This window comes from Cheilinus undulatus, linkage group 14, assembly GCF_018320785.1.
Source record: "Cheilinus undulatus linkage group 14, ASM1832078v1, whole genome shotgun sequence".
Taxonomy (NCBI): domain Eukaryota; kingdom Metazoa; phylum Chordata; class Actinopteri; order Labriformes; family Labridae; genus Cheilinus; species Cheilinus undulatus.
In genome coordinates, this window is record NC_054878.1 from 1,077,882 (window position 1) to 1,103,700 (window position 25,819).

Consider the following 25,819-nt stretch of genomic DNA (forward strand, 5'->3'; position numbering starts at 1 on the left):
TAATGCTAGCCAGCTTTCAGCATAGTCTGATAACGGTAGCTAACCTAGCCTTCTGCCCGTGCAAGCGCTTATCTTTGAGTGCTCTAATGTTAGTGCAAGCTAACTAGCTAACACGTAGCTAGTGCTAATGACTCATCTTTATGTGTTTCCTGAGGTTTGATGGACTGTTCTTGAACGCCAGTACTTCCTGGAGTTTTGGTTTGCACAAGATGCAATGCATTCGCCAGGAGTTTTTTTTTAGCACCGACAAACAGCTCCCTTAAATAAGGCCATGGGTGCTGCTCGTCGACAGACTGCACCGGTGACTGTGTGGGATCCTCACCGTTGTCCTTTTTGTGCAGCTGCTCTAACGTTAGTGGTGTAAAAGGTGTGGGCGGAGTGGCAGACCTGCTCTGACACACACACCACACGCTCATGCTTGCACGCACGCACACACGCACACACACACAGAGACAGCCGTGTCTCTTCCTGCGTCTTTCAAAACCCAAAATAGTTCACGCGCATTGGTGTCGCGGCGCCAAAAAATAAAAAATATGTAGGCTTAGGCTATATAAAGTAACAAGCCTTTTTGGGAAATGTAAGGAGTAGAAAGTACCGTTATTTATGTTGAAAATGTAACTGAGTAAAAGTAAAAAAGTCATCAGAGAAATTAATACTTCTAAAAGTACAAAGTACCTGAAAAATCTACTAAAGTACAGTAACGGGGTATTTGTACTTCGTTACGTGCCATCTCTGCACTTGAAAATGCGTAAAATCAAAATAGCACAATAAAAAACTGGTAATGGAAACACCTGGATTTCAAAAAAACCTTAAAATATTGCTAAAAAGTTTTTACGCTTTCATGACAAGGTTTTTCAGGCGTTTTGATATAGAAATATATCACAAAAGTGTAATGGAAACACTTTTTCCACATTTACAAGTCACAGGACCTGATGGTGTCACATGACCAGTCTCTCCAAGACAACATGGCGCTGTCTGTGTGGACAGAAGAAGAGACGAGACTTTTCTTAACATCATACTTCTACCCTTATACATGGCTTTTGCCATACATACGGACTTTACCTCTGAACTATCATCCGTTGCCTTCGTCTTTTGTTCAAAATTATCAAGGCAACCACCGTAGATGTAACCAAACTGTACCAACACGCCACAGGTTTTGAGCATCAAGCTCCCTGCAGCGGATTCACACAAGTTGAGATGTTAGTAGAATTGCATGGCCTATGCCCAGAACTCCTTCCAATGGAAATGCAGTCAAAGCTCAATTGTAATATCGCTTTTATTTTGTGAAAAACTGTAATGGAAACCCAGCTAGTGACATACTTCTGGCTGATTCTGATTTTTCCTGGTCTGACCTGCTGATATCAGGGTTTTGCCTGTATTTTTTTTTCATTGAAGCACCATAAATGTTTTTCTTTAATGTTTATTAAAATGCATCTGGTTTTTAACCTGACACGCCAGATGGACGTGTTTCACACATCCATCTGGGATAGCTTCCATAGGAACGTTTGAGAAAAGGCAGAGGCTTTGAAAAAAAACTTGGAGCGTGATTGGGTGAACGTTCTGTCTGTCACATCTCAACAGGCCAATCAGAGCATCAAAACACGTGACGTCATAAGTGTGCGCCTCTTCTCTTTCCCCACCGTCTATGGCCGCCACTGGGACTGTACCACAGCGATTCGAGTAACACGAATCATGGCGACTGTTGACAAGTCAGTTCACGACTTTTGTCGTTTCTGCAAAGAAAATTTACGCGTAAAAGGCACTCTGTAAAATACAAAAAGATATTTGAGATAGATAAGGCAACGAACGAAAAAAGGTGTTCACAAGCGACTCAAGGTGCTGGGAATAACACTGCATCAAAGTAATGTTGTCTAGTCGGATGTGTAGATCTTGCTTTCGCCTGCTTGGCACTAGAGGTTGAGTTTGCCAATTGAAGCTGACAGGTCTGAGAAACGAGACCGAGAGCCTACTCCTTCTAAAACGCCAAGGTGCCCGAAGAAAATGCGTCCTGCATCACCTACACCAACTCATACACCAACTCGGAAGAGGACAACAACCAGTACAATGCTGGCTCGCCGAAGTCAGACAGAGGTATGTTAAGATTGTGGAATACACTTCAGATGGTAGAGCAACAAGCAAAGTACCTACAACCCATCCTTAATTTCTCATCAATTACTTTTACATATATATAAATAAGTTATGAAATACACATGTATAACCCAACCGTTCCATAGAGAAGTGATGCTTTAGTCTGCTTTAACAATGTCGACCATTTTTGACATTATATTAATAGGGATTCTGTGCAATTTTCAAATCGCAGAAGGTGCAATATTTCTTTAACCTGAAATTTGAGTCAAAATACCAGTTTTTGACTTTGTTTTTGCAGCAGAGGTGGCATGCAATAAATATCATGTAATCATTCAAGACACATTGTTTAGAAGAGTCAACAAAAACTCATTTTTTAATTTTTGTACATTTTTCTGATTAAATATGAGGATGACATAAAATTGATCATTCCCTTTAATAAAAAATTATATTCAATTTGTAATATGAGTCAAAGTCATCACAATTAGATATTTTTTCAAAATTCTTCAGCTCTAATTTTATCTGATATTGTGTTGGTTACAATATAGAAGGATTTATTGCTTGTGTTTGTTGGAAGTTACACAGGATGAGGAACTTAAGGAATAATCGCATAACAAATCGCAATAACAATACTGGAGAAAAAAATCGCAAATAGATTATTTTTCCAAATCGGTCAGCCCTGTAGCAGATATTACATCACATTATATTGTTAAGCTGTTTCAAAAGAGTAAGTCAGAGAGTGCTAGTGCACACTCATTGTAAGAATACATATATGGATATTCATTTGCCCAGGGCAATCAAGTACAAGAGATTATCTTACAATAGTATGTCACAGTATACAACACACTGATTAATTTGCATAATGACTTTAATAGTTAGTTACTAATGACACCTTTGGTTTTTCTTTCAGGTTAGTTAATTTACTACCCATTCACATGCCCACCCAGCACTGCAGGGATAGTGGAAAATATCACTAAAGAAAACTGGGAGACAGCTGCCAACCTCATTGTCAGACATGAAAAGCTTCTTGCAAAAGTCAAGAAAAGCATACTTCAAATCATTGAAGATGAGTGCAAAGGAATTTCAAATCCATACAGTGGTTCCATGCTATGGCAGTCATCACCAGATGATTTAAAGGGATCTTCATTTGCACATTTCAAGTCGGACCTCCAGCATATGTCACCGTGGCTTTTTGCCATACTTTCTCACCCCATATAACTTGTGCTGCTGCTGCTATAGCTTTGAGAGGCAGGGAACCCCACATGTCGGCCTTTGCCCACTATATCAGTAGTGTACTACAGTATGGTGGAGCAAAGACAGCTGTTTTTAAAAGGCTTAGCAAGTTGAGCATCACAACATCACACCTTGCTGCTGTGGGAAAACAAAAGGAACTGGTAAATACCTGCGGAGAACGCCTCCAGCCACTGAAAGTGGAAAGTGAAATCTTCCTTCGCTCCCAAAAGGAAAACGGAGGCACAGTTGAGAGTAGAAGTGTCCAAGGAATGGAGAACACTGGCCAGAAATTGGATGCAGAGGGAGCTACTGGAACAAGCTCACTTATTCAAACGGACCTGGACAGAGCTATGCAAGGCATGCAGAAGTTTGTTTTGTCAGGTAAGAAGATCTAGACGACCTTGCTGATTAATTTTTGTGTGTTTTCTTGTCCATAGATTTTGGTCACCTGTATTTCTGCAAAACATAGATGTCAATTCTCAGTGTCACATTGTACATCATAAATAAATTTATTTCTTCCATTGTTCTTCATATAGAGGAAACAGAAAGTAATAATATTGACAATCTGGACTTTTTCATATGTACACACCACCAGTCTTTGAGCTGAGGAAACAAACCACTGGATCCACCACATCGCAGTGGAAGATAGAGTTTCTACAACACACCTGAGTGATGACAAGCCAAGAGAGACAATTATGGACTATGACATTGGGAAATCCCTCCCCGGTCCTGAAATCCAAGCCCATATGCATCGAGAATTTGTCGTCTTGGGTAGCAGAATCCTGACACGATACTTGGATGCCTTTCAGCCCTTTGCAAAAGCTGTGGTTCATTACATCCCCCACCAATATTCAGAAATCATGTCAGAGGCCTCCGTTCATGTAAGTATTAACTGAAATTCACTACATTGTACTTGGGTCATTTAGTTAAGGTTTTGAAAGTTGAACATTAGGGCCCTGGAATGAAATAATGCATCAACCTATGTGGCATTACAGTGGATGTTTTGACTCTCTGTAGAACCCCCTGGGACTACTGTTCAAAGATGAGAGCCAATCCAGGGACTTGGTTGATGTTCTACAGCATCTCCAGAATGCGTAAGCAAGACAAGTAACAAAGACATCTCACATCCTAAAGCAGGCCTCTTAAAATAGCTCTAACACCAACATAGTATGTTGGCAGGCATTGTTTAATGTAAAGTTACACCTGCACCTGTCAACCTCATAATTTTCCAGCCATGTTCATGCTTTTATGTTGTACAAATAGATTTTTCAGGAAAAAAATGAGAGTATTAACATTTATAGCATTTCTATCATTACAGGGCTAAATCTATTTATAAATTTCCAACTTTGTGCAACTCAGTGCATTTTGTATTGTTATATAGATATGTTCCCAGGGGCCCTGATGGATTGCAAAGCATTTTAGTTGGAGGTGACAGGCTGACAGAGGGGAACAGTCGAAACATACAGTGGGCCTTTGCAGAAGGAGAGAGCACAGAGGAACGATTGAAAGGCCTCGTCTTCAAGTTTGAGGATTGGCATGCCATAAGGAACCTGTTTGAGGTGAGCAGACATGCTTAGTGTTTGATCCTTAAACATTTAATTGATTGAGTAGTTACTTACTTTAGCACTCTTTATTGCCCCTTAATCAGCTATCAAGGCCTTATTTTTTATTCATTACCTAAAATAATGAGCTTGTTTCCTCTACATCAAATTGTATTTACTAATTTTCATTTTAGATCTACCACCAGATATTTTAGAAAGAGCAATCAGCAAAAGACCATGGGACACTGCTGTCTAACATGAACAAGTTGAGGTATGTCTATTAACTCTTTAAAAAAATAGTGTAGCATTTGTTGAATTTGGTAGCTTAGGTCTTATTTTGTTTTTCTTAATAGTCTCCTCCGTATGTGTCTGCTTGTTACATCTGTGTGTCCTGTATGCATGCTGTCATATTTTCATATTTCTGTCAAAACAGCTTTGGTAACTCTTTTTCTGATGTTTTACAGGGCTATTTTTTTATCACTGAAGAACTCCAGGCACCATGAATTCACGCTTGGAACTTCATTACAGTAATATTTTTGTGCTGTGTACTATGAGGGGAGATGCTGTCCAGCCACCATGAATTTGGCTTGGTACTGCAGGGGTGGTGGGGGGTCAACCTTGTGCCTTCATGAATTTTGCATCAGTTTGATGTACCACATAACAGTCACCATGAACAACACCTTATTTTCTTCTTCTTCTTCTTCTTCTTACAGGTCCAGCAATGCAAAACAAGGTCCACATGCTGCATTCAATGCTTATAAAGAGTTTGTGCAGAAAGACACTACAGCTCTCTTCTTAGCAGCTGCAATGGAGCACTTTGGACGGAAGGATGTGTCAGGTAAAATAACTATTGTCATGAACACAACAAAAAATGGAAGTTATGACTCCGTTATACTTTACAATTTATGTTATTTTTTTTTTATGTTTAAAATGTGTAACTCTCTGTCCAATCATCTTTTGCATGAACAATATGTGTTTCTCATTGATCTAATTTATCATAACTTTTTTATGTCTTAACAGATGTCCCAGAGGGCTTCATCCCTGACCACGTAAGGACTGGTTCCTCAGACATAAAAAGGAGATGGTTGCATGATGTCATGTCCCAAATTGTGGACAAATTTGTTATGTTTGAAGACATCTCAGACATTGCAACAGATGTCAAGAACAGTGCAAGTGACAGGCCTCTACTCGGGAAGGATTTCCCATGCCGCATGCTGGATTGCAGAAAAATGCTTAAGTACAACAAAGCAAGAGAAAACCACGAGAAAAAACAGCACAGCTTTAGTGTACCTTCAGTAGCAGAGCCAGTTGCATCCAGTTCCACACCAGGGGACCACAAAAAACAACACACAGAGGCAAGACTCAGCTTTGGCCTATTCCTGTCCAACATGTAGGACGCAGTGAAAGAGGGAGATGGAGAGAGCTTGCTACGGTTATACACAGTCGCACTGCTGTTCTATAATTCCTGTGGTCATAAGCAGTATGCCTACAGCACATTGCTCCTGACTTTGCAGGTCAGTGCAACTCTTTCCCCTCACTTGGCCCATAGTCTGACTTGGAACAGGTTTTGGAATGGTAAGGGGGGGAAGGGAAAGAATATCCCCCTTGATTTATACCTTGAACACCTAAACAACTTCCTTAAGTCATTTTTAAAAGTCATGGGACCAAACACGTCTGAGCAATCAGCACGTCCGTTGGTGTCCTAAAGGACTTGAGCTGGAGGTTTCAAGGCCCAGTGGCACCCATCATGTTGCTCGCCAGACCGAAGACATTCTGGCACTTGTTGACATTATAAAAGAGGCAGGGCTGTCCAGACATCAGCCAGGAAGGGAATTTACAGCGTTCCCAAATTTTCAGAGAAACCTCCTTTCCAAACAGAAACACAGTGAGCTGTGGGATTGGATGAGGTCCAGAATTAAGGAGTGGAGAAACATAGCAGTGTAGAAATGCTGATGTGTTTTCTGTGGAATAGTGATGTACCATAAACACTTGCAGGAGATGTATTTTGTTTACATCGGCACCAAGAGACAAGTAAATCCTAAGCATTTCCAAAAGTGATTCATTTTCATTATATAAGAAAATTTTAGTTTTTGCAGGTTATTTTATCCAGTGGATTTGATATTGCAGTATTAACAAGACTTACAGCTTGGAGCTTTAATTGTAAATATTTATTTATCTTTGTTTTTCTAATTTAAGTATTGTATTTATTGATTTATTTATTTATGTAGACCATGTATGTCTGCTGTACTGATTCCTTTTGGAAATACCTTATTGCTGTTTATTTCTGTTGTATTTGTCTTGTTTCTGTCCTTGTAAATTTTCTACATTACTGCTATCTCTTGAGATGCTAAACTACATTTTACAGTTTGACTACAGTGACAAATAAATATTCTTAACTATCAATGTCGTATGCACAATTTCTTCCAGCATTTTCAACAAAGTTAGAACAGGTGAAAAGATCAAACTCTTTGAAAATATGTTTGTCTTTATTGAACTGCATTCAATCAAATACAATAACAAAGCAATTTAAATGATCAGCAACAACCCAAGAACTAAACAAGACAGCAGAAGTTGACAGGTTATTTTCAAAATAAAATAATGTCTAACCTCCATACAATAACTGGCAAAATAACTGTCAATAACAAATGATTCCACAGGAATAAAATGACAAAGTTTCAGCACTTTAAGAGGGCATACATTTCAGGTGTTTTGATTAAATGTTTGTGTTTAAACTACAGTTGAAGAGAAATACAAACCTGGAGAAAGGATACCACAGACACTAGTAGTTATTTTTGCAAGTATCCATAATCAATATTTGTGTTAAAAGGTCACAAATTTGACTACTTCTTAATGTCGGTAATAAATGTATGATTCTGGGCTAGTATGTTTACTTCCCATCTCAAATTCCTCATCTTCTTCATCAAAATAACCCGTGTAGGCAATATCTGGCTCAGTGAAGCTATCCAGCATGAAATTAGGCTTTATGTCCTCTATATCACCAAAAACCTCACGGATGATGTGCAGAATTTCTCTAGCATGTTCTAATCTGAAGACAGGAAGGTTATCCAAAATGTAAGTCAAGTCAAATATCCGTGAGCTGTGTTCTACTACTGCCTCAATGAGTTCAGGGCTAAAATCAGTGCAGACATATTTGCTAGTGTAGACATGTGCAGTATCTTTGACTAAAATGCTCATGTACTCTTCTAACATTTCACGGATGGCTGTTTTCTCCTCATCTGTTACCTCTCTGTTTTTAACTTGAAAGCAAGCATCTTGTTCAGATAACTCATGTGCAGGGATAGGCTCTTCACAAACACCAGATGCACATGTACATACAGAGTGGCAATGGGTGCAGCACAGATGTCCTGGCTCAACACTTGCAGTGTTCTCTTCAAAGTGACTGTAGAGTGCTCTTCTAATGCAGCTGTTTGTGCCTTTGTCAGTAAGTCCTTTTACGTCTTTGTTTACTCTGGTTGACTGTTTTATGGCATACAAAATTGCATGGGAGTGCAAACCATTTCTACCGGCCCTTCCAACCTGTTGAACAATATCCTCAGCATCCTCTGGTGCCCCATACATGACAACATGACACACATTTGGAAAGTTCAAGCCCATTCCAAGAGCTGTTGTTGCAACAACAACTCTGCAGTTCCACTCTCTGTTTGCTATGTTGTAGTGTCTTACTGTGAAACATTCCTATCAAAAGGTTCTCTGCTTTGTGATCCTGATCCCTGCCAACCCAAGCATCATCCCCAAGTTCTGCTGTAAGATAGCAGAAAACTTTCCCAACAGCCTTGAGGGATCTGCAGTAAATGATGATGGGAGACATTTATGGCCCCTTATCCTTTACCTCCCTCACTACCCAATCCATACAGTTTAGGTTGTGGGCAGGAACAGGGCGTAGTCCAGGCCTGATGTTTTTTCTGTTTGGGCTTACAGTCACTTGAGTTGCTGATTCCATGTTTAGCAGCTTGGCCACCCGAGCTCGGTTTTTCTTGTCCGCTGATGCAGTCAGCGCTAAAACAGGTGTACCTAAAGGACACATAAATAAATGCAGACAAATATTAGAAGTTACAAATAGTAGAAGTCCAAGTTAATGTATTGCACCTGTCATAAGCCAATAAATTAAATCAGACAGATGTGTGCTTTCTAATTTATTATAGATGTACAGAGCATATAAGATTACAGAGCCGTAGTGCAGCCACATGAAAATAAACAAATCCTCCTGTTTGTACGACATAACTATCTCATAAAAACAGAAATTTATTTATTTTTGACAAATTCCTGTTTTTACTAGGTAGTATCCCTATTTTTACCAGATAGAATCTCATAATAACAGGAAAATCCAAAACAAATTGTAAAAATCCTGTTTTTATGAGATAGTTAAGTCATTAAAACAGGAGGATTTTTTTTTTTATTTCCAAGTGAATGCAATAGGCCACTGTATAAAATATCCCATGCTAAGGTCTTAAAAATACCTTGCATATAAGACATTATATATTAAGAAGCATTATATAATCATTTTGTGGACAACATTAACCCGTCTTCAACGATGGACCGGAGTTCTCCTAATTTAGCAAAACTCTCCCTGAGTGCTGATTCCACTTTTGCACCCTCCCCCTATTGAAAGAAAACACAATTGGATCATTAGTTTCATTAATCACAACAAATTACAGTTCTCTGTTTTATTAAATCTAAAACTTAAGATGGTGGTGTTACATCAGAGCAGCACTCACGTTACAAACTCAAACATGTTAATAAACATCGTGTTGCTTGTCTGTTTATATCTCCTGTAAAGCACTTCGAGTACACATACTGTGTTAGGCTCACTTGTAGCACAGATAGTCTTTTTCACTGTCAGCTTCCAACATCTCTCAGTACAAAGACAATCGTTAAACATTTTGCAATACAACTATGTTTCTTGTTGTCCTACTTACCATTTATAAGTGACGTGAACCTGGCCAACGACGACCCCCACCAAGTTTTCTTGATACACTTCTGAAGACAGCATATTTCACCATGTGTCATTTAGTAGCCAGGATTCAGGGCTACCAAACACTAGCTGACATCATCTGTGCAGTATTTCGGCACTATCGCCCAACTTCATGGCGGTGACTCTCAGTTTCCCAGCCTCTCTGATTTGATCCTCCGTTAAGGCAACCAATGGAGACACGACAATCAGTATGGGAGTCTGTATCCTTCCCATTTTCTTTACCACCAGTGGGGCCAGTTGGTAGATAAGACTCTTGTCGAATCCGGTCGGGAGAAGGGCAAAAACAGAGAGAAACGAACTCACTGCTGTTCTTTGTTCTTGTTTTAATGAAGAAATGTCGTCAAGTTCTGATAAAACTGACGCTATTGCAGCATCCACGCTAATATCTTCTGCCATGGCTGCACCGGTCTCTTGTCGCTGCCTGCATACGTCACAACTCCTCCGCGCCCGACAGTACTACCCCTCAACGCTGATTGGTCCTGTCACTCTGTAACCAGTCCCAAACGGTTCAGACCGGTGCTTAACAAGATGGATTCACCAGTGAAAAATAAGGAAATGGGCATATCCATCTGTTATGCAAGGTTAGCTGGTTTTATGAAAAGCTTTAAATTGTTAAATTATCTGTTAAAATAATGTGAAGTTCACTTTAGACAGTAAAAACTAGAGAGTTGATTTCTCAGTGTTGATGAAAGATGCTGATTGAAACCCCTGAAGTGTAAGTTTAGATCCCTTCTGAGTTCAGTGGTCTTCAGCGTTGGAGTTGTTTCTGTAGAGAGGCAAATGAGCTGAGCTCCGCCTACTCTAATTTTAAATCTGTATAATTTTCCCATGATGCCCTCAGGCTGAGTGTTTTGGATGTTTTTGAATCACTTTTACTGCTGTAGTTATCATTGTTGGGATTCCTTTGCTCGTGTTTCTGCTGGATTGTTGAAGTTTTGGAGTTTAAAAACTTTTGCACCATGAATGAAATTGTTCACTGAGTTAGTCTCATCCATATAACATGTCAGAAACCCATTTTCCTATGAATAAGAATGGTATACTGAAATTCTTAATTATAGAACTCAATCATGCACTTGACTTGTGTAGTAGTGATGGGAATTTAGGCTCTATTAAGTGATGCAGGTCATTTGGCTATTTTTTTTAATACACTGCCCCACACACACACACACACACACACAAAACCCTTGTGGGTCAAATGAAACCTGCTTACTGGCTAGGCCGTATGAAACACCTGATATAAAAACATTAGTTATGCCATCAAGCATGTCCCGAATGGGAGATGTAACTGTGAAAGGGTAAGTAGAAAATATCATTCCTGCTGATCAATCACTTAACACAAACAGCATACATTAAAAAAAAGAAACAAAAAAATAGTTATAATGATATTAAACGACTCAAATCCGAATCTTCTTGTTCACACAAAAGAGCCGGCTCTTTGAACCGGCTCGTTCATTAACGACCCATCACTATTGTGTAATTGCATGAGTGCTATGATTAAGTAATTGATTTTATAGTCAGAAAAACAAAAGCTTCTCTCAAACAGCTCCAGAGAAATGGATCCTAATGCGGTGTTAAAATACACCTTAGAAAGAGAATTATATAAACTCTGCAAAAGTGTTCAACTGAACACTATGTAAGCTGAACTAACACTATTTAGAGTTGACTTAACTCTAAAACGACCTCCCTACCTACTAACTATAGTTTAAGGACATATTAACACCAGTCTGGGGTGAAAAAAAAAAAAAATTCACTTATTCAGATAGAAAATGTTGACTCTTCTCTTTGACTACTGAGCTACCTGTTTCCCACGGTGAGGGGAATCATCCGGTCACTCCTGAATGTAAATCAGTCAGTGTGTGGGACTGAATCCTCCTGACTGGGACAAACTTTTTGTACTCTTTCTAGTGCTGTAAAGATAATCTGGTATGGATCGGTTCACTGATCTTAACGTCAAAGGTTTGAGGATCTGCTGCTTGTTTTCAAATCCCGTTCCCCCAATGCTTTGGTTCAGCATTTCACGCAACCCACAGTGACCTTTGACCTTTAAACCAGATTTCTGTCCACTGTAGGTGCTCACTAGGTAGCTGGATGTGTTTCACCGGTCATCGCTGAGACGTCTCAGTTACAGTTCTGCTCCTGAGAAATCAAGTCATGTGACTTAATCTGAAGGAAGGATAACTGTGATGAAAACTTTCTGAAACCTTATTTCAGAATGTTAGCACAGGAGGCCTGGGACTGAGTCTCTTTTATAAATAAGCTCAAATAAACTTAGATTATTATGTAATTATCTTGTTCTCCACTTTTTTTTTTCATTTTTGTAAAAGCAAAAAGTTTTGTTGATTCTATATTCAGATTGAATCGAATCTGACCAAATCATTCTGTATTTTAATGAATCGTCAGTGAATTGAATCGTAGTCTGTGAGATTCGAATCGGATCGTCTTGAGAAGGAGAGATTCACAGCCCTAAATCCTACCTCTAAAATCCACCATACATGTTCAGTCTCAACAGAGCAGATCGGTTTTAGTCTAAAGTGTTTCTAGCTCCGCTGTGGGACGTCTCTGCTCCGTCAGGGCTCCAGCAGTCCAGAGCAGCAGATACGCTGGACCTCTGGGTATAAATTCAGCAAAGTTTTGCCAAAACTAAATTAAAATAGGCTGTTAAATTTCAGAATAAAATACTCTGTGTCGACACCAGACAAATGCCAGACTGTATTTCACTTCACCACATCGACAAATCATCATAAGGGGGCGGAGCAGAGCCAGAGGAGTAAGAGCAAGCACATTCATTTATAAACAGGTTACTGAGCCAGAGTAGACATGGAAGGACAAAACAGGTAAATCCACTCAGGTCCACCCTTCTCCAGCTCCTGCAGTAGCTTCACAGCTTCATGAGTGTTGGTTGTGTTTTAGAGCACAATGGTAGTTGCTACTCACATGGTCAGGTGTGGTCCTGATCCTGCAGGTCCAACAGTCCAGCAATGCTGCTCCAACCTGTGTACTGAAAAACAGGAGTGTTTGACAGACAGCGGGACACGCAGTCAAACTGCAGCACAGCCATGACAGAGCGGAGACGGACCCAGTAGAAGTCCTGGGTCAGGTTGCAGCACTCCAAATCTCACCTTCAGAGACACAGAGATCATCCTGTAGGCCTTTCAGACCGCCAGGGTTCTGTGCTGGTTCCAGTTCCTGAACTTAGTTTTGAACCAGCTGGCGCATTCAAAATGGGAAAAAATAGGTTCTGGACCTGAAAGGATGGTTCTTCAGCTGGAACCAAAAGTAGTTGGTTCTTTCTTGGAAACCGTGACATCATCAGTGGGTGTGTCACATTCTAGGTTGTGTAGACGGGCAGAAAATGGAGACAAAGTGGTCTGCTGGGGAGACCAAATGTTTGGTTGTGATCTGGGCATCGACAGAATTCCAGGTGAAGCTGGAGAGTAGAACAAGGAGGGCAAGTTTTATCCCGAACTTGTGGAGGAGATAGTGAAGGCTGGGTTCACCTGAACAGCAGAGCAAATAATGAACTCAAGAAACTGAAGAAAGAATACAGGGACAGCGAGAAAGACTTGGTTATACCTCTACATCCTGTCCTCCCACTTTGGTTCTGATTAAACTGGTGTGACCGTGTGCTGGTTCACCAGAGAGCACCAAGGTTCTGAGACTCCAGAACAGAACCAGAACCAGAACCGTGTCTGTCTGAAAACATCTTATTTGGCATCTTATTTTTTAATCTTCTCAGTTTCCCAGGTTGTTTTAATCTGTTGTCCGCTGCAGTGGTTTAGTTTCTCCTTTATATTTAGAGCAGGATCTTTCTGGTTATTACTTACCAACATAGTTTTTAGAGAAGAAAGTCCAGGTCTGATTATCATCCAGTAGGTCGAAGTTTTATTTCCTCTGCAGATGAGTTCCTCTTCTTACACTGCTGAAATGCTGGCACGTGTGTCATTGTGTGTACAGCTTCAGAGCTGTGGAGGCTGAGCCGCATTTCAGGTATTTAAGGAAAAATCGCACCCTCCATTGTTCAGAAACACAAACAATGGCTTTAAGAGACTTCAGATAGCGTGAATCAGAATATCAGAGATAAATTCAACCTGCCAGTGAGGCAGAGTGGCTTCTGTACCTGAAGCCCCCACACCTGCTGGATTTGTGGATGTAAATGTTAATAAACGTGTTTATCATACATGTTTCCAACAGTTTTTACCATAAATGTTTAAAAAAAATCCTGAAAATTGCTCTTGAACTGTTAGTTACTGATAAAGTGTGATGTAATCCTTTAAATTAATAAATAATGACGACTTCTGATCAATCCTTTCTCTTTGCAATTGTCTCTGCCTACACAAGCTATTATTTAATCCATCAATCCAAAACTACTCCCACTCAGCGTCTTATTTGTTAGCTGCTGAGTGTTCAGTCAGCAGAGGACATGAATTTCCTCTTAACCATTGGACTCTGAATTATTGACTTAATAAAAGTAAAAGCAGGAAGCGCCACCTAATCATTACATAGGACTAGTCCTTTACAGTTAATTAGCCTCTACTCTCCGTCTGACGGGGGCATTTATCCTCCTGTCAGGGTTAGCTGTCCTGCTCACATCACCGTCTCCACTAGATTTATACAGAAATGATTCAGTTTGATTTTATCAGAGAAAACATCCTGATAGGCCAACACCAGTCTTTAAATTCAGTATTTACACGGCAGAGGAACATTCGAGTGATTGAAGAGTTCTCCATCACACATCTCCATGACAGTAAACATTTAAAGGAGAACACAGAAGTGTGTGTGGGAGGCTGGGTGTTGGGAGTGTTGCTCTGTAGAGCATGCATCTGTGAATATTTTGTGTTTATGTCTGTAATTTGGAGTGGGGAAACCACAGAGTTCTGACCTACATGGATGGAGCTGCAGCTGTTTACTGGTGCATGCTGGAGGGAACGGTGTGGCTCTATCCTAGATACAGGGAAAAGCCTTTATTTCATTTCATTATCAAATTAAACTCAGGCTGTTTGTTTTTACTCTTCTTATTTAATATATAACCTGGCATGAATCTGTTCAGCTCCCCTGCAAGTCCTGGCTAAATATCCAAACTTTATATCCTTGTTCAGGAATATCAGAAATATATTTGCTCCTTAGAGTGTGCCATTAAACCTGTGGCTACTCTGATTTCTGTGGATCTTCTCTAAGATGGATATTTGCATGAATTTAAAACCCTTTATGACCTACCATAGAAGGCCAAAAGGAAGATAAAATGAAATTGTGCTTAATTTTCAAAAAGGCAGCGTGTTTATAAAAAGTTAACTATTTACAGCAGTGCTATCAAATCTCTAAGTCTGCCAGAGACCTTTGAGCATACATGTGTTTGCAGAAGACCATGTTGAAAGAATAATAAGTGTGATTCGAATATCGAAGGATATTTCTGGAAGGAAACAGTACTGTAGGACACATGGATGTGTGATATGTTATGCAGTTAAAAATAGATATGCATTTGGAGGGCCGGTGATCTCGCAGGTCTGAAGGGGCTACACCTGGCCCTGACTCATTAACAAGTGAAGTCACCAAAAGTCTGAAAATACTGTGCTCAGACTGTGACTGAAATAGGTCTGTCAATTCAGTTTGATCCTGACCCATAGGGGGAGCCAAAATTACAAAAGAAATGTGTACCTCAACATTAGAATGAACAGGTAAGGGCAAATTAATTCAGAATCTGAAGAACCATCTTGGTTGGTGACACCGAGTGTGGTCCATCACAGGTTTAAGGACCTTAAAGTACCTTCAATGCCTTTGACTAATCCTGGTGAAACTCTCTGGAAACAAGCACAGAGCACATAAAAACATACCTTAAAACCAATGAAACACCAACAATGAACTGATGAATGAATCACACTGGGCTAAGACAAAATTTAAAAAAGTAGGAAGTCTAAGAAAGAAACCTGCTGGTGAAAGCTCCAACTGCTAATGTAATGGATGACAGCTGTCTGATTTAGGATTGTTACTCTGAAGATGTTCCTCCAAGCAAACTCTGCCAATGGCAATAATGTGCTAATAATGTTTAATAATGTTCTTATAAAGTTTGATAGGGTTACATAATGTCATAATAATGTTTAGTCATGTTTTCATAACGTTTTAATAATGTTTAATAATGTTTAATAATGTTTAATAATGTTTAATAATGTTTAATAATGTTCTAATAAAGTTTGATAATGTTACATAATGTTATAATAATGTTTAATCATGTTTTCATAACGTTTTAATAATGTTCTAATAATGTTTAATAATGTTCAATAATGTTCTAATAATATTTAATAATGTTTAATAATGTTCTAAAAATGTTAAATAATGTTACATATTTTTTAATAATGTTTAACCATGTTTTAATAACGTCTAATAATGTTCTAATAATGTTTAATAATGTTGTAATAATGTTTAATCATGTTTTAATAATGTTTTATAAGGTTCTAATAATATTCTAATAATGTTTAATCATGTTCTAATAATGTTAAATAATGTTTAATAATGTTGTAATAATGTTAAATCATGTTTAAATAATGTTTAATAAGGTTCTAATAATATTCTAATAATGTTTAATCATGTTCTAATAATGTTAAATAATGTTTAACCATGTTGTAACAATGTTAAATCATGTTTTAATAATGTTTAATAAGGTTCTAATAATATTCTAATAATGTTTAATAATGTTCTAACAATGTTAAATAATGTTTAATAATGTTGTAATAATGTTTAATCATGTTTTAATAATGTTTAATAAGGTTCTAATAATATTCTAATAATGTTTAATAATGTTCTAATAATGTTAAATAATGTTTAATAATGTTGTTATAATGTTTAATCATGTTTTAATAATGTTTAATAAGGTTCTAATAATATTCTAATAATGTTTAATAATGTTCTAATAATGTTAAATAATGTTTAATAATGTTGTAATAATGTTTAATCATGTTTTAATAATGTTTAATAAGGTTCTAATAATATTCTAATAATGTTTAATCATGTTCTAATAATGTTAAATAATGTTTAATAATGTTGTAATAATGTTAAATCATGTTTAAATAATGTTTAATAAGGTTCTAATAATATTCTAATAATGTTTAATCATGTTCTAATAATGTTAAATAATGTTTAACCATGTTGTAACAATGTTAAATCATGTTTTAATAATGTTTAATAAGGTTCTAATAATATTCTAATAATGTTTAATAATGTTCTAATAATGTTAAATAATGTTTAATAATGTTGTAATAATGTTTAATCATGTTTTAATAATGTTTAATAAGGTTCTAATAATATTCTAATAATGTTTAATAATGTTCTAATAATGTTAAATAATGTTTAATAATGTTGTAATAATGTTTAATCATGTTTTAATAATGTTTAATAAGGTTCTAATAATATTCTAATAATGTTCTAATAATGTTCTAATAATGTTTAATAATGTTAAATAATGTTTAATAATGTTGTAATAATGTTCAATCATGTTTTAATAATGTTTAATAAGGTTCTAATAATATTTTTATAATGTTTAATAATGTTCTAATAATGTTTAATAATGTTTAATAATGTTGTAATAATGGTTAATCATGTTTTAATAATGTTTAATAAGGTCCTAATTATATTCTAATAATGTTTAATCATGTTCTAATTATGTTCAATAATGTTCTTAAATGTCCGTAAATGTTCTAATCATGTTCTAATAATGTTTAATAATGTTCTAATAATGTTCTTAAATGTTCTTAAATGTTCTTAAATGTTCTAATAATGTTTAATCATGTTCTAATAATGTTCTTAAATGTTCGATTCATGTTCTAATAATGTTTAATCATGTTCTAATAATGTTCAATAATGTTCTAATAATGTTCTTAAATGTTCTTAAATGTTCTAATAATGTTTAATCATGTTCTAATAATGTTCTTTAATGTTCGATTCATGTTCTAATAATGTTTAATCATGTTCTAATAATGTTCAATAATGTTCTTAAATGTCCGTAAATGTTCTAATCATGTTCTGATAATGTTTAATAATGTTCTTAAATGTTCTTAAATGTTCTAATAATGTTTAATCATGTTCTAATAATGTTTAATCATGTTCTAATAATGTTCAATAATGTTCTTAAATGTCCGTAAATGTTCTAATCATGTTCTAATAATGTTTAATAATGTTCTTAAATGTTCTAATAATGTTTAATCATGTTCTAATAATGTTCTTAAATGTTCGATTCATGTTCTAATAATGTTTAATAATGTTCTAATAATGTTTATTTGTGTTTTAATAATGTTTAAAAATGTTTTATTAATGTTTTAATAGTGTTTAATAATGTTTAATAATGTTTTATTAATGTTTTAATAGTGTTTAATAATGGTGTAATAATGTTTCTATAATTAGGGGCTCGTGGCGTGTGTGGTTTGTTCCCGATTGGTGTGCTATGACTTTTCTAAGAGATTCGCCAGTTTTTCGCAAAGTTATTTGCAAAAAACTGCGAAAAATGTCCCATCTGAAATGAATGGGGAGAGAGACAATGAAACCCCAAAAATAGGGTTTTTTACCACCCCTACTGCTTCGCCGTACTTTCACCTACAGAGATCATTCAAACTTGAAAACGCAGGTATTTTTGTCCTGTCTTCAGGAATGTCTTTGTTATGATGATGGGGTTTACGGTTTTCGATAGGCAAGTCTTCAAATCTCCTGTGCGTTGAGTGAAAATCATGAAAAATCACCCTGCTAGAGTGGGTGATGTCATCACCCCAGAGTGTGAGAGAGCCAACACATCAACTGAGACTTTTGCGAACAACTTGTGACTACGGCCACAAATCTAACACCACACACATAAAAAATATATCAAAATGGAGGAAATCTTGTCCCGCTACTGTGGAACCAAGAACCAAAGCCATATCATGTGCAGTTTTGGCGTGAGAGGACCAACTGTCCCAAGAAAATGGACATCTCGGCCATCTGCTGCAATGTTACCGATTGGATCCATTTCATTTCAAAGTCAAAAAGATGCCCGTTTTTAGATCGCCCTCCTGGCCTCATTTCTTGCACAATCAACACCAAAATTACATCACAGCTAGTTCCAAGCCTGCAGATGCTCACGCCGAAATCCGTTTGATGATACCATTTACGGTTTTTGCACACGGAGAGGAGAAAGAGACTGTGTTCACAAGCAAAAATCACCCAAAACTACTCTCTGCTGCCTCAGGTGTAACTGATCTGTAATCAGTGATGCGTAACCGTGCAGGCATTAATTACCATGGCAACAGCAGCTCTGGTGCTTTGATGATGTCATCCTTGATTGACACACAGATACAGCCCTCAATGAGCTCTGATCACGCACACACATGGAGCTGTTCCAATAAAGCAGCCCATTTAAACAATGCTGTAACAGGATGGTGGGTGGCTTCTCATCCACATACAGTCCCCCATAAAGTCTTTGGCGACGTCAGTCGCCAAAGACAGCCACACATATATCCCATATGAAGTGAATGGGAGAGATTGTTCATTTGTATGTGTGTTAGCACGTGAAGCACGCATTGGTGTGTGTTTCTGTGTTCTCTTGACTTTGGTGACGTCAATCAAAATAGCAACACACAATCCTTTCTCAATAAAAGTTTTTCATGTGTTCAAATGGAGCTGGAAATAACAAAGTTCATCTCTTCTGCACCTGCTCTCATCAAGACCTTGACAGGAACTGCATGTCTGTATAAAATTCAAATAAAGGACTCTATTTCATAGGGAGGGTCAACACCACCAGGTATGTCAAGAAAACAGCTGAGGCTCAGTTGCCAGGTGATCAGCATCAGCTAATCAGGCCACATGACTAAAACACATGAATGAAGTCTCCTGTCATGTACAGTGTTTCTCAACCATTTCACCGTGTCATTGTCCAGCTACATGCTGCTTCAGCTTGGACTTGGACATGACCTTGTAATGACAAGTCGGCTATTGTCATAAATGGCCTTGCAATGAAACCAGCACAGCCCCCCGAGCCCCTCTCGCGATTTCCGCTTGAGGAAATTGTCTAGTGTTAATAATGTTCTAATAATGTTCTAATAATGTTTAATAATGTTTTAATAATGTTCTAAAAATTTATAATGTTGTAAAAATGTTTTGATAATGGTTAATAATGTTTTAATAGTGTTTAATAATGTTTAATAAGGTTTTTATAATGTTAATAATGTTATAATAATGTTTTTATAATGGTAAATAATGTTTTAATGTTTTATTAATGTTTTAATAGTGTTTTATATTGTTTAATAATGTTTTATAATGGTTAATAATGTTTTAATAATGTTTTATTAATATTTAAATAGTGTTTTATATTGTTAAATAACGTTTTTATAATGGTTTATAATGTTTTATTAATGTTTTAATGGTGTTTTATATTGTTTAATAATGTTTTTATAACGGTTAATGTTTTAATAATGTTTTAATAGTGTTTTATATTGTTAAATAATGTTTTATAATGGTTAATAATGTTTTAATAAAGTTTAATGGTGTTTAATAATTTTTAATAAACTAAAATAATAATGTTGATAATGTTGTAATAATGTTTTTATTATGTTAATGTTTTAATGTTTTATTAATGTTTTAATAGTGTTTTATATTGTTTAATAATGTTTTATAATGTTTTAATAATGTTTTTTAAATGTTTTAATAATTTTCTTATATTGTTTAATAATGTTTTATAATGGTTAATAATATTTTATTAATGTTTTAATAGTGTTTTATATTGTTTAATAATGTTTTATAATGGTTAATAATATTTTATTAATGTTTTAATAGTGTTTTATATTGTTTAATAATGTTTTATAATGTTAATAATGTTTTATTAATGTTTTAATAGTGTTTTATATTGTTTAATAATGTTTTATAATGTTAATAATGTTTTATTAATGTTTTAATAATGTTTTATATTGTTTAATAATGGTTAATAATTTTTTAATAATGTTTTATTAATGTTTTAATAGCGTTTTATATTGTTTAATAATGTTTTATAATGTTATAATGTTTTAATAATGTTTTTTAATGTTTTAATAGTTTCTTATATTGTTTCATAATGTTTTATAATGTTTTAATAATGTTTTATTAATGTTTTAATAGTGTTTTATTAATGTTTTAATAGTGTTTTAGGAATTTTTTTTTAATGTTTTAATAGTTTCTTATAATGTTTTATAATGGTTAATAATGTTTTATATATGTTTTAATAGTGTTTTATATTGTTTAATAATGTTTTATATTGGTAAATAATGTTTTATTAATGTTTTAATAGTGTTTCATATTGTTTAATAATGTTTTTATAATGTTAATAATGTTTTAATAATTTTTACTATCGTTTTAATTGTGTTTTATATTGTTTAATAATATTTTTACAATGTTAATTATTTTTTATTAATGTTTTATTAATGTTTTAATAGTTTTTTATATTGTTTAATAATGTTTTATAATGGTTAATAATTTTTTAATAATGTTTTATTAATGTTTTAATAATTTTTTATATTGTTTAATAATGTTTTATAATGGTTAATAATTTTTAAATAATGTTTTATTAATGTTTTAATAGTTTTTTATATTGTTTAATAATGTTTTATAATGGTTAATAATTTTTTAATAATGTTTTATTAATGTTTTAATAGTTTTTTATATTGTTTAATAATGTTTTATGATGGTTAATAATGTTTTAATAATGTTTTATTTATGTTATAATAGTTTTTTATATTGTTTTTATAATATTTTATAATGTTTATAATGTTTTAATAATGTTTTATTAATGTTTTAATAGTTTTTATATTGTTTAATAATGTTTTCATAATGTTAATAATGTTTTATTTATTTTAAATGTTTTATTATTGTTTTAATAGTGTTTCATTATGGTTAATGATACCTTCTATGCCACCCTCAGCTGCCTGGTTGAACTGATGGCTGGTTCAGGTTCATGCTGGACCTACCCTGGTCCTGTCCTGGTGCTTTCTGGTTCAAAAGCCTGGAAGGGACCACCCACTTCCATCACACGGTCTTTCTCTGGATTCTCCGCTGTTTGGGCCTTCAGTGGCGGTCTGCTCTGCAAAAATGAACTACTTTTATAAATTAGACAACTCTGTGACTATCTAACGCCACCCAGTGGTTGGTAGAGTCGTGTGTTTTATTAGAGGACAAGCTAGGGTGGAGCTCCCCCCTGTGGCTTTAGTGGGTACTGCAGACATAAATGTCTCATTAAATGCTACAGGGAGGAAATTATAAAAACAGAATTGGCAAATCAAAACATTATCCCGCCAGCTGCTGATGAGACTTTGGGGAATGAGTCAACGAGTGCTGTTATTAAAATGTTGCAGGCTTTGTGATGATGACAATAAATGTTTGATTTTTTTAATGAATTTTTTTCCACACAGAGAGGCCCAGAGGGAAGCCAACCAGGATCCTTGTTACTGTGAGGCAGGAGCGCCAACCCCTGTGCTGCCGCGCAGCCGAGGGTTTTGTTTCTATTAAACATCTACAGATTTTAAGACTTTCTAAAAGCAGCTGCTGAGTGCAGATGGGCAGCCATTACTTGTTTCATTTTTTTTCTCTTTAAAGGTTAGGTTGTGTTGTTTTTATTTTAATATTAAGGAAACTGATCACAATGCAAATAAAACCATTTTGGAGACGATGCTATTTTCCCGGTCATGGTGCTGATGCATTAACCCTCCTGTGTTTCTAAGGGTATTTTTATCCTTTTGGACTTTCTTTTGTGGATAATTTTAGTTGTGTTAAAGCATAAGGCATAAATTTTGCTGAAGGTCTATATTTTGGGATGAATTTTGGTATTTCAGGGAAAAAATGTTTTTACAGTCTTTAATTCACTGTGTAAAAAAATAGTCACACCTGTGTCCCTAAGGGTATTTTTTTACCCCGTCTACTCCCATTGTAAACACATTTTTTGAATACACTGCCTTTGCAGTTTTATTTATTTTTATTTTTTTCATTCATTGGTGTTGAAATCCCTTCAAATTTTTATTTGTCATTGTTTTTCACTAGGTGGTGATATTTTCTCATATACCGTATAGCCACCATTGAGAGGCCATGTCAACATTTTGACTTTATCATTTTATATCAAGCACTGCAGGCATATAAAATAAATATTTAGAGCAAAACTTATTTGGGTGTGTTCTAGGGATGTTATAGTGTGGTGTGAAAGTGTGTGTTAAGGAATTGATATGTGTGTGTAGCCCAAACACAGCCACTAAGATCATGGTCAGTGCAGTGTGCAGTGTCCCTATGTGACCATGTTTGCATGATTTTTCAGATGGATGTGGTTTGTGTGTGGGTGTGTGTATGGTATTGTATTTTTTACCCTTAGGGACATGGTTGTCGCTCTTTTTTTAGGGATGCAGGAGGGTTAAACAATTCTGACTCCATTCTCTCTGTCTGCTTTCAGGCCATGGAACTAAGGGGGTGTTTGAGCTGCTGGCGGGCTGGAGGAGAACCAGGGAAAACCTCCCCTTCAAGGAACGAGTGGCGGACGCATTTGCTGACGTGATGGTGTGCTACACCATGACCAGCTCACTTTACATCATCACCTTCGGCATGGGGGCGAGTCCATTCACCAACATCGAGTCTGTGAAGATTTTCTGCCAGAGCATGTGCGTCGCCATCCTGGTCAACTACTTCTATGTTTTCTCTTTCTACGGCTCTTGCCTGGTGTTCGCCGGTCAGCTGGAGCAGAACCGCTACCACAGTGTTTTTTGTTGTAAAATCCCCTCAGTGGAGTACCTGGACCGCCAGCCCACATGGTTTAAGACCATGATGAGTGATGGTCATGAACTGTCAACGCACCACGACAGCACTCCCTACCAAAACCACTTCATCCAGCACTTTCTGCGCGAACACTACACGGAGTGGATTACCAACACCTACGTCAAACCATTTGTGGTCATCCTGTACCTCATATACGCCTCTTTCTCATTCATGGGATGTTTACAAATCAGTGATGGCTCAAATATAGTTAACCTGCTGGCTAGTAACTCTCCGAGTGTGACGTACGCTATGACCCAGCAGAAATACTTCAGCAACTACAGTCCTGTCATTGGGTTCTACATTTATGAGCCCATAGAGTACTGGAACTCCACAGTTCAGGAGCACCTGAAGACTCTGAGTCACGGCTTCAACAAAATCTCCTGGATGGACAATTTCTTCCACTACCTGAGGGTGGTGAATGTGAGTGCATCAACGAAAAGCGATTTCATCTCGATACTCAAAGGCTCCTTTCTGCGCAGCCCAGAGTACCAGCACTTCACCGAGGATATCATATTCTCCAAGAACCGTGAGACTGACGAGTATGATATTATCGCCTCAAGGTTGTACTTGGTGGCTAGGACGACAGAAAAGAAGCGTGAAGAGGTGGTGGAGCTTCTGGAAAAGCTTCGTCCATTGATGCTCATCAACAGCATCAAGTTCATTGCCTTCAATCCTACGTTTGTATTCATGGATCGCTACAGCTCCTCTGTCATCTCACCCATCCTGACCTCAGGCTTCAGCGTACTCACAATCCTCATCCTCACTTTTTTTCTGGTTATCAACCCTTTGGGGAACTTCTGGCTCATTCTCACGGTCACCTCTGTAGAGCTGGGTGTCTTGGGTTTGATGACCCTGTGGAATGTTGGCATGGACAGCATCTCGATCCTGTGCCTTATTTATACCCTCAACTTTGCCATGGATCACTGTGCACCACACCTGTACACTTTTGTGCTGGCCACCGAGCACACTAGGACGCAGTGCATCAAGTTGGCACTGGAGGAGCACGGGGCGGCCATCCTGCAGAACACATCTTGCTTTGTGATAGGGATCATGCCCCTGGTATTTGTGCCTTCCAATCTGACCTACACACTGTTCAAGTGCTCCCTCCTCACTGCGGGCTGCACTGTGCTGCACTGCTTCGTCATCCTGCCCGTCTTCCTGACCTTCTTCCCGCCATCCAAAAAGAGACACAAGAAAAAAAAGCGGGCCAAGCGTAAGGAGCGGGAGAGGGAGAGGGAACGGGAACGGGAAAGAGAGAGGGAGAGGGAGGAGATAGAGTGCATTGAAGTCAGGGAGAATCCTGATCATGTGACAAACGTCTAAGTTTGTTGGTTGAACAATGAGTAGTGGATCTGGTATCTGTCAGATATTGGTTGGTTACTGCTCTTTCCCCAGTGAGAGACCAACTGAGGTGCAGGGAAGTGCAACATGCACCTTGAGGAGCGAGCTCTGGTCACTCCCAGCCAATAGCAGCTAAGCTTGCCGGAGAAGACTGATGCCCCACAGATTAGCCACTCAGTTTAGACAGCGCGTCTCATTTGCACAAACTGGAACACGTTTGAAATCTTTACCTCACTATTTGGTTTATAAAACATTAGAAAGTCAAATCTTTGAATAAATTCTTAACATATAACACCATTCAACTCTTAGCAATCCATCTCCAGCAGTCTTCATCTAGAAGTGCTAGAAGTGAGGGGCAAAGCAGTCTGTAAAGCCAAGGACACTCAGACAAGTCTGTAGAGGTAAGACACAAAAAGGTGTTGAATAAACTGTGCAGGAGACGACTATGTTCTCAGCTTCCTTCAGACACCTCAATAACAGCAGGAGAAACGAAACCAAAAGAAAGAGAAATGTAAGGAAGGCACATCCCATGCTTTTCTCTTACAGTATCATTGGATTAACAGCTGAACGGGGCAGATGGCATTCACTGTGTTCATTCTAAAGAATTCTCTTGCACATTGCATCTTTTAAGCAGAAATGTCAAGGCTTCATTAGCAGGAGGCAAATATTTCTGCATCCCTTCAATAGTTTGAAGCAAAAGGAACCACAGCTTATAAAGAGGAAATGATAAATAGCTGCTGTTGGGAAGTATATATATTTATTTATATATATAATTCTAACAGTGGAAGGGTTTCTGTCAGAGTAAGAATGTCTCTGTGACTCAAAAGCTATGGCACTGATAACTGGAAGGTCT

At 36.8% G+C, this 25,819-nt stretch overlaps 1 protein-coding gene across 1 annotated transcript in view; it reads left to right on the forward strand.

The window, feature by feature from the left end:
* The window catches only part of ptchd4 (patched domain containing 4), an 85,179-nt gene extending 60,231 nt beyond the window's left edge, over nucleotides 1-24,948 (forward strand). The window contains exon 3 of the mRNA XM_041805908.1: nucleotides 23,267-24,948. Within this exon, the coding sequence (XP_041661842.1) occupies nucleotides 23,267-24,948 (1,682 nt within the window). The remainder of the gene's footprint in view (nucleotides 1-23,266) is intronic.
* Nucleotides 24,949-25,819: the final 871 nt, after the last annotated feature.